The 10218-nt window shown below is 42.9% G+C and overlaps 1 protein-coding gene and 1 long non-coding RNA gene across 4 annotated transcripts in view; one reads left to right on the forward strand and one right to left on the reverse strand.

Moving 5' to 3' along the window:
- The first annotated feature begins 24 nt into the window (after positions 1-24).
- On the forward strand, positions 25-9753 carry LOC142080077 (uncharacterized). Its single transcript, XR_012672860.1, has 4 exons — positions 25-307; positions 450-644; positions 5658-5904; positions 9666-9753. It is a non-coding gene; the product is annotated as an uncharacterized LOC142080077 (long non-coding RNA).
- The window catches only part of RCAN2 (regulator of calcineurin 2), a 93421-nt gene continuing 84997 nt past the window's right edge, over positions 1795-10218 (reverse strand). For 2 of the 3 annotated variants that reach the window (XM_075144917.1, XM_075144916.1), the window contains one exon: positions 6224-8976. In XM_075144917.1, coding sequence (XP_075001018.1) covers positions 8816-8976 — 161 coding nt within the window. In that variant the 3' untranslated portion in view covers positions 6224-8815. Of the gene's footprint in view, positions 8977-10218 lie in introns of all 3 variants that reach the window. The other variant, XM_075144918.1, reaches the window with a different exon arrangement.

A 10218-nucleotide genomic window follows, 5' to 3' on the forward strand; every position in this document is an offset into this window, starting at 1 on the left:
CAGCGCCGGATAACGGTCACGGCGCGCTGAGGGGGGGCGGGAAGGCCGCGGCGGCCCGGAGGAGCCGCCTCAGCCCGTGGGGTGCGGTCACGCGTGTTGTGCTCGGCTGTACAAACGCTGTGGGCGGTGGTTAACGCCTCTCGGGTGCCCCCGAGAAGGGCCCAGGCGAGGGGGCAGCTCCGGGGGGGCACTGGGCCTCCCCCGCGTTGGAGGCGGCTCAGCGTGAGGCGGCCCGGGTGTCACGGAATTGCTTTGAATGGAGAAGAAATGGGGCCCCGGCTGGCTGTGCGGTGGCCTGAGTGTGCAGGCAAGGAGCAAAATTGACCTTGTGCGCATCTGCAAGTGCTGCTTCCGTTTTAAAAAAAAATGGATTTTGATTCAGGTGCTTTCCTATCTGCCTTTTTTCTCCCCTCTTGTTCTGAGGCTCTAAATTTTCCATTTTTGTTCAGGCGGATAATTACACTTTCCCATACTGTGATGTTCAAGACCCATAGCCATGCCCTGGAATGAAGAGGAAAATCAGTTTATCCCTCCTCGTCTCACTAGAAGCTGAACTGCTGAAGGGGACGGAAATCCAAGCTGGGTTTCCCACCTTTACTGGGTGAGGATCTGTGCCTCATAGGGATCCAAAGCCCATGCCTTGTGTAAGTACACAAACCTTACCCCGCTTTGTGGCAGTCTGGAAAACAATTACACTTTCACTGGTGCACAGGAACATGCTACTTATGCATCACTTTATAGCTGGCACTGCCTAACTTACACATCCTTCTGGTGCAAACAAGCATTACAATGTAAAGAAAACATAACTTGTGGGTTTGGGATTTTTGTTGGTTTTCTCCCCCCCCCCCCCCCGAATCAAGCAGGATGAACCTGCTTTCATGTTGATGGCAATCTACTAGAGGCTTCACATCTCCGATGTCGTGCATTATTGGTAAGCAGGTAGAAAAGGGTTACATACAACCCGTGTACAGGCTGTAATCTGGGTGAGATTCTGGCTCCCTTCCCTCCTTTTTGTGTTAAGTTACAGCTTGGCTTCACGAACTCGAGATCACCGGGCTGGCCAGGCTCGTGCAGCAAGGGACTGGCTCGAGCCTGGGGCAGTGGCAAAGTCTGGTCATCTCTAAATTTTTTAAGCAAGAGTGATACCTTCCTCCTCTTCACCCCGGCTTTACAAATTATAGTAGGGGACAAGGCTCTTTTAATTCCTTTCTTAATGTCTTTTTTTCCCTCTTAATTACTGTTCTGTTAGAGATTTGGGACTGAGACTAGTAAAAACTGGAGGTACATATTGCTGCAGTGATTGGTAGCAGCTGTGTGGATGTGGCTTTTGTGCACAGGAAACTGAACTAGACCACACCTGCAGCATCAAGTTCATCACCTGATTCCCGACAGTGACACACACCACAAGTGCTGGAGAAAGGGGTAAAAAGAAAAAAGCCATTCTAAAATTGCACCTGTGTGTATTGAAATCTCTAGTTGGGTGCCCTTCAACAGCAATGTGCTGTCTCACGCTAAGTTACTCTCATCAGCTAGGAAAAATAGTACTCGCATTTAGTGTTGGTTCAACTGTAATTTTGGCTTCTTGTCACTCAGATCCAGAGGTCTGGGGAACCACGGTAGTGACCTGCACGCTTCTGCAGTGGCTGGAATTAGTCACTAGAGGGTAGAGGTGTACAGGGATTTAAGGCACTGTTCTGAATAGCTGGAAATGATAGTATTTGTCTTGGATGTAAGAAATGGCTCAGCTGCTTGAAACTGGTACAAAATGAAAACAAACCATGGACAAGGAGTTTGCTAATTCCACCAAAATGTTTAATACCATAATAGATTTTCACTGAAGTACAGAGCTAATGTGAATATTTGTACAAAATATGTGGTTAAAAATAGTATTGATTTATAATATATACAGATATGTCACATCTGTGTCAGAAATGCAGACACTTGAATGAAAACATGAGTAATGTTTTTAAATCTACAACAACATACATGAAATATTTCTGCAGCTACCCACAGTAGGACAACTTGCCAAATCGACACTTAAGGATCCGTCAGTCATTACAGATGACGTTCTTTTCAGAAATTCTGAACAAGAACTCTGCTCTAAAATGGATTCAAAACATTTACTTTCATTAACTGAATAGTGAAGAGAACACATCTGTGTGACACTCATGTAGACACAACTTTCTCATACCAGATTAATGATCAATTACAAATAATTTGTTAAAACGAGGCTGATTTTCTGGTGTATAATAATAGAGAAGTTTAATCCTTCTTGCTGGATACTCTTACTGAAGTGGGTGAGGAAGCCCCTGACTCAGGGACAGCAATGGGCCCTTCTTAATACAGCTCTCATTTACACGGATTTAAATCCTGAAGTGTGTCTTAAGGTCCGGAACATCTTCATTTTTCATTAACTTTGAGGCTGCTCACACTTCACAGCCTTCACAGCCTTACTCCAGCAAGAATCTCACTAACAAATGCCCCAGATTCTAGGCTTTGTCGCGACTGCATCGATACACAATGCTGTATTAAAAGAATCCACAGATGACTCGTAACTGTAGCCCCAGAATCTCTGTGTGGCAACTGAAAAAATTGACAAAAGGGGAGAGACGAATTAAGGCTTTTTTTCTAACCCTTTCTGAGCATCTCTGCAGCGGAGGCATTCAGGGTTCTTGCCCTTCCATCGGGCGCGCTGCTCCTGTTCTGCCTCTAGCAGCGCAGGCTCTGTTCCCCTCCAAGCCAAAGCAAATGTACTCGACACTTCAAACAGGCATGTGGGAAAGAGCTTGTACAACACGTCCTCCCTTGTAATTTTACCCGAATGCCGCAGTCTACGTGTATTTAAAAAGAGAGCACAGCTCACATTAGAAAAAAAATCTCCTTTTAAGAGGAGCCTAGAATATTTGAAAGCTGCTGTACTCCCCCTAGAAGATGTGCTAGAACAGGAAAAGCAATGTTTGCGTTGTTGGGGTTTTTTTCCATAGTTATTCAAGAGCATTGCATGAGGATGAGTATAAGCGAAGGTCTGTCTGGGACCTTGACCCGTATCAAAACCAAATACCTGGTTTTGCTTTTTGGTAAAACAGAACTAAATATGATTTCTTGGGCCGAGGGGAATCAAAGAAATGCAAAGGTCTTAAATTCATACAAGTACATGAGAGAAAGTCGTAAGTGGCTAAATGTTAAGTGGTAAAATGTTTACCACTAAAGAAGGAACAAAAATAAATTTAGTAAAGTTTCTTTAGAGGAGGCAATCTGAATGCACTTTAATCAGGATATCCATAATGACCTACTTAAAACCCCTCTCCCATAGAAAGCTTGTTCCATCTCCCCAGATCCGTGACAGGTATTGCCTTTACTTCAAGCAAGCTGTTCCAGTAAGCCTGCCTGTAACACCACCAAACTGACTACAGATTTCATCATCGGGCAGTAAAGTACCGAAGGACCCGACCCCTGTGAGTTGCTGAATCCGTTTTTAAGAAGTTGGGCCGATCGTCAGGGAGTGAGTTGGTAACTACGGGCCCAACTGCAGAGCTCTGCACTTTCCAACCTGTCCTTCTTAAATCGCCATCTCTCTTGCTTTGGTTGTAACTCTTTAGGCCAAAACACCGAGGCTGCACAAGGAACAGCAACAGCCAGACTATCAGTGATGACGTATAGCGAGCTTCAGCTGTAAGTGACCAAGGCACGAGCCATGGAAGCCTCAGGCCTCTGCTACCCTGGGAGAAATATCTGAACCTCCATTATTCCGTGTCATGCAGGGCAAGGTTGCACGTTATCACTTGCATGCACAAATGCCCAGTATAAATAAATATTGCCTATTTGTGTGTGCAAATTAAGTGCGGACTGAAGTTACACGCATACAGACAGCCTTGTCTTCAACCAAAGACCAGTTTGAGATCCTCCAGGACATACAGCTCCCTACCATTTACCACCGAAGCCTTGAAGCTCATTTCCAGGTGCTGTGTCCAGTGCCAAGCAAGACGGAAGAGCCACAACTGGGACGTAGGTGATGCAACATTTCAGTCGGAGCAGATGAAGAACCTTACTGTAGTTGGGGAAAGCTCATTTGTTGCTCAACACTGAAGAATAGATCAGGCCTCCTGTCGTGCATTTTACCTCTGAAGTAAGAAGATGACAATTACTACTTTTTCTGATCAAAACACAGATGTTGAGGCCTGTCTTTTCAAAAGGAATCAGTGAGCTCAGAGCTTACATTTCCAATGAGACTTCTTAAGCGGATCTAATTTTCAGAATCATGAACAATCACCCTTTGAGAAACTGAGTCCTTTATGCCAGGCACCCAGAAAAAAAAATAATTTTTCCAAATGCAGATCTGAGTGATCAAATATAAGAATTTCACAAGACAGTTAATCCGCAGACTCATCTCCTGGTTTCCAATCCTTTGCAAGATCCAGTACAAACTGTCACAACAGACTACAAACAATTCCTTTCAATTTTTGTAATAATTAATAGAACTTTTTCCGCTGCCTGGATGGTAGCTGGATGCCGTGTTTCTTACTCAAGCACTCATGCCCACTGTATTTACCCATTAGTACAAAAGCACAGTAAGAACCACACCAGCTGTCGGGATGTGCTTTTGCTCACCAGGGATTGCGCTGTATTCTTTTTTTGCGTAGCCCTAGCCAAATCCAGAGCAAACCAGTGCAAGTTCACATGACTCTGTGAAACTGCAGCAGTTTAAAACGGAACGTGGCGTATCCTGCCAATAAGAGGGCTATTTTTCCCTCCTAATTTCTATTGAAACAGAGTTTGGCCTATGTCACACATTTAAGCATTTTCAGTTCTACCAGGTAAGAGAGCAGCGGTATATACCACACTAGTCAGTTTATTAATATAGTTTAACTAACTCTTTAAATGTTGCTTTTCAAATTGCCAATGCAAGCAGAACACAAAAACAGTTTGCCATATTTATTTTTTAAACTAAGCTCTGAATTATACAAGTGTAAAAGTGATTAATTAGCCAATAGCTTTTTAATACTCCTATAAAATATGACTAAATAGAATATTTCAAAAGTATGTACAATGTAATGGAAATGCTAACATAATCTGTCACAGTGCTCAGACATACCACTGTTACCAAGTCTTGCAAGATGGTTCAGTCCGTACTCTGTACAAAGAACAGTCTTTCTTTTTGCAGAAAGCTTTTTCGCTGTTGCTGAATGGGAGGAAGGGGGAAAAAGGCCAAAAGAAAAACAACCCACCCCTCCCACCCAATTTAGGATCAAATAAATGTTAAACAATTTATCCATGGGGCACATTTTTATAATATAAAGCACTTTACAATAACTATGTCTGTAGTCTTGTTATGGTTGAGGAAGGGATGCTCTTGCTATGTTTTCTTGCTGAAAACAAAGTGTACTTGAGTGTGTATGTATATGTTAGGAAGGGGGGAGTTTGTACTACCTTGTCTTAATTACACAAATCAAGGCCACAGAAATTCTTTGTTTTGTTCCAAAAGAGCAGATTTCAAAATACCCTTTCTCTGTACGTTGTAAATGTTTTCATGCTTTTAACTGTAGGTAGGAAGTCATTCAAATTTCAACTTCGTATCTGCAGAGGTCAGAAAGGACAAGCAGGCAGCGGGCAACAGAAACGGGAACTGTACTCCCCTGATTTCCTTCTTCACTTTCCAGCCGGCAGCAGGAGCGATGTCCACCCAGAGGGACCCAGGGCATCGCTGCCAGCCGCTCCCATGGGCTCCTGCTTTGGAAGGGAAATGAAAAGGACGTCGCCTATGTCACTGTGCATCGGAAGCTGGAATGTAACGCAGAGTTCATTCTCATTTATAGTATTACGACATGAGAGAATCTACTTCAGCACTGCAGACATCCTGTGAAAAGTGCAAGTCAGAGGAGCTCACAAAAGAAAACTCCCACTGAAGTAAGTAGGGGCTCTGCCCGTGAATTACTGAATTAAATAGGACAGTTACTCTTCCAGATGGTCAGCATTTTTTGAAAGAAGCCTTTCTTCCGCATCAGGCAAGAACCTTTAGCAAAATGCCAAGTTCTATTAAGAGTCACAAATGCTGTTAATTTTATGGTAGGGACATTATTCCATAATACCTGAAACATTTTTCTGTGATGACCGTTATTTTACCACATAAAGGTGATACATAAGCTTTGACCATAGTTAAAATGGGCTTTGATTTTCAGGTTTGTAGTTGTGTTTCTATTTCTGTGCTTTATGAGTGATGTTCCGCTCCCTCCTGGTAGTACTACATAGTTTTACCAAGACAAGGAGTAGTCATTGAATGGGGCCTGTTTTTAAATCTGTCTGAAAATGCACTTTGAGGAAAGAACATTTAAGGGCCAATGCTTTAATTTGCAGTATAGTTTTACTTGAGGCCAAAGTCTGCAGTCTCTGCAAAGTTTGAGTACATGGATACAAGGACTAGATTCGGCCTCCAACACTTTCGCATGTAAAAATATCCAGAGAATCAACTTTGATTGGCGATGATTTCTGATCACTTCCATTAGTTGAGGATGTGGCCAGTAATTTCTTCCATACAGCATATATCAACAAAAAATCTTACGCGTTTAAATCTTACTCTCCCTGTTTATACTGGTCTAAAACCCATCGACCTTAGCGTTCTGTATGTTCCCAAAAAAGACAGTGCTGTTACTCCTGAAATATTGTAGGTGGCCTACGATGGTGTTTTCAACAGGAACATCAGGTTATCGTCCTAGGGCAGTGAGTGACAATTTATTTATTTAAACCAATTTTAAATGCATCACTGAAAAAATAATTGAAGTGAAACCTCTACGGAGTTACTTTAAGACAACTTTACACAGCTATCATGAGGATACTAACGCCCCATTTTTTGTACAGTCTCTGCTGTATTTAATGTGCTTCTATTAGTGTAACGCACGCATGACGATGTCCATAATGCAGGAACAAGTATCACATTATAGATATATGCTAAGTAAAGCACTACGTCTCAAGAGGAGTATTAGGGGGCTGTGGTGGTCGGAGAATGAACTACATGAGAATGGTAAATCCTCATTCTCAGAACGTCCTCACCATGCGTATTGAGAATGGCATCTCCTGTCTTCACCGCCAAAGCAACATGCTTTCCTTCCTGGAAGTACTGCAGGGCCAATACCCCAGCAAGGGGTATTTGACTCTGCTGAAGCTTGTAGCCTCACTGCTAATTAAGGGTGGAATGGAACCCTCCCTCAGAAACCACATCATTAGGTTTTATGACAAAAATCTTGATTACAGAACCTAAGCTGACTTTTCAGATCCTAGAATGAGCTTCCAAGATGTATTTACTTATTTTAACTTGTAAAGGACTTTAAACCATGGAATCTCACTGTGCCATTTTATAGTCACTTTCGGGAGTACAGCTGCAGCTAATTAGCTTAAAAATCCCACTGTATCTTACACATATGCTCAGTTTTCTGCAGTATTAATTTCAGTGGAACTACTCATGTGCATAAATTAAGCGCATGCTTAAATATATGCAAAATCTGAGCTCAAATGTCTAGAAAATATGTTCTCAAAATGACAAGTACACATTAAAAAAAAATCATCATGGAGGGTCTGCCAGACAGGGAATCCAGTATCTGTCTGCTGTCAGCCATGATGAAAACACAGAACAATTTTTGTAACCCAGTATACATTGCAAGTGAAAGAAACATGCAGGACAGAGTGAAAAAAGGGGATTCAATTGCATGCAGTCTAATTTCAAGTGTGTAATTATGGTCCTGTTTTCTTTGGCCTAAAAAAAGAGAAAAAAAATGACAAAAGAACACCAACTAACCTCTCCTCACCTCCACAAACCCAAACTGCATACAGCTCAAAAAAGGCTTTAAAGCACAAGAAGTGGGGAGGGAAAAGGTCTGAATATTAGAGATGTACCACTAATTACTAACAGTTTCAGGGCTATTCAACACACCACTAGTAAAGCATTCCGCCTGTATCATTACTAGAACTTACAGCTATGACAGAGAGTAATAAATCCCATCTTAGATGAGTCGTCAGTTAGCTTCTCTTTCTTCCTCAAACTCAGAGAGAAGTACCACTCGTACCTTTGTGGAAGATAAAATGACAGTCCCTATTGATATTCTGGCTCCCTCCTCCTTAGAAGGACTGAAAGACACCAGACCCTCCAGCAAGCTGCCGCCTCTCCCCTCAGCCCAGAGAGCTCTGTCTCACATCCCTGCCACCATTAAGAACCAGCGTACTCTACAGCTGTTGGTGGAAGAGGGTGTTTTTCTGCTGTTTCTAAAAATGTTGCAAAGATAGTATTCCTTACAGAAAATTCCAGGGGGATGAAAAGGCCACCAAGCTGCTAGTAGGTTAAGAACAACACACACAGCCCCCTTAAAAAAAAAAAAAAAAAAGGAAAAAGGGAAAAGACTAAGGTTTGCTGGGGAACTGAGGAGGTCAGAGGAGCAGGCTGCTTGATGAAGGGCAGTAGCAAGTATTCCGGGAATTTGAATATCAAGCCTGATATCGGCCTAATTGCCCACCCTGAACGATCTCTCTGGTAGTGGTGTTTCACATGCAAATTATAGCTGTGAAAAAATCCTCAGACTGAAACCCTCCCTTGTTTCTTCAGCCTTGTTTTGTCTTCCAGAAAAATCTATTCGTTGGTGTGTGATATGGTTACATACACAAAGATCTTTTTCCTAGCCCTTTTATTACATAGGCTTGATTACTGTGAAGGGATTTAAATGAGTTTAATGTCCTGGTACTCAAAAGGCAATGGCTGCCTTTCAACAAAACAAAGCAAACAAAAAACAAGAGCTGTGCTGGAGGAGAGAAGTGCTGCTTCTGCCGGAGAGGCTCAGTTAGATACAGGAGGTGGCAGACCAGGGCGTCGAGTTTGAATGATTTTTGGCTTTGGAGAATTCTTTGGGTCCTCGTCTTCTTCCATGTCGCTGTCACAGACGTGCACTACCACACTGGGAGTGGACTCCGTTCCTGCGTGCAGCTCGTATTTCTCTCCTGGAAGCAGAGAAAAATAGTTAGATCAAAAGACGACAGTCTGAGTATCAGCGCAGACCATGGCACTCCTGGACTGCAGAATACTCCTGCACCTGGATAGGGCAGATGAGCGTGTGCTGCTCCTAAATATAGTGAGGCAAGCAGCTGTCACAACAGATCCTGGGGATCCTGCCCCGGGGGGCAGTGATCATTGGTCTGTAAGGCATAATAAAATACCCTGGTGTCTGTAACGGTGTTTTGCACCAGTATTAGTGGCCAGCAGCACTGGGGGAAAAAAAAAAGTACGAAGAGGAGAGAGAACACGAAAGTTCATGGTTAAGAAGAGGGACTGGAATCCAACCTATCAAACGTTTGGTCTGAAGTCACGTCACACCTCTTGGGCTGGGGCTATTCTTTTGTTGTTGTTTTCTTTCAGTCTAGCATGGCTCCAGTCCCACTTAAAGTCCACTAGATTCTGCAACTTGTCGCCTCCAGACAGACACTGACACTTGGTCCAATTGCTCCAGAAATAAAAAAATACATATATCTGCTCCAGACGGATTTTGAAATTCAAAGCTCTTTAGCTGGGGCTGTAACAAATTCTGTCTCTACAGATGAGATTACAGAGTACAGTCTATAAATGCTCACTATCAGGCTAAATGCTTAAACAGTACATTAGATTTTCTAATTATGTGCATTCCTTATTCAAGTCTCCACCCAGTACTCCTGCGAGGAAGATGAATATGGCTTAGGTGGTTACCTGCAAAGAGTCCACAAGCAAACAAAGGAAAATCAGGATCAGACATAGGACTTTCAGTCCTGCATTCAGTCTGTTGGCACTACATGCGTTTTGGATTGTACACAGGATGTAAGTAGGTATTGGTTATTAAATTGCAAGGAATTAATTTAAGACTGTAAAGAAAAAAAAGTCCCAACGGTGACATTTCTGACAGGATGACTTGGTCTTTCAGAAGTGACAAACACCCATCAGCAGCACTAAAAACTAGAAACGATTTGAGATTATGGGCTGCCCCCCTTTGGACTATTTGTCATCACTCTTATCTCCAAGACCCACAAGCCACAGTTAAATTCAAATAGGCTTACAGTAACCGCACGCATACCTGATAGCTTGGATTTTTTTTCTTAAGACTGCTCCAAAACCACTGCACATTGCCTGCAAAATATTCTACGATGACAAAGGTGAGGCTCCTATTGGGACCTAGCTGACCTGTATTTGTGGTGCAGCAGCTCCTAAATGCCTGC

Source organism: Calonectris borealis, chromosome 3 (assembly GCF_964195595.1).
Source record: "Calonectris borealis chromosome 3, bCalBor7.hap1.2, whole genome shotgun sequence".
NCBI classification, from domain to species: Eukaryota; Metazoa; Chordata; class Aves; order Procellariiformes; family Procellariidae; genus Calonectris; species Calonectris borealis.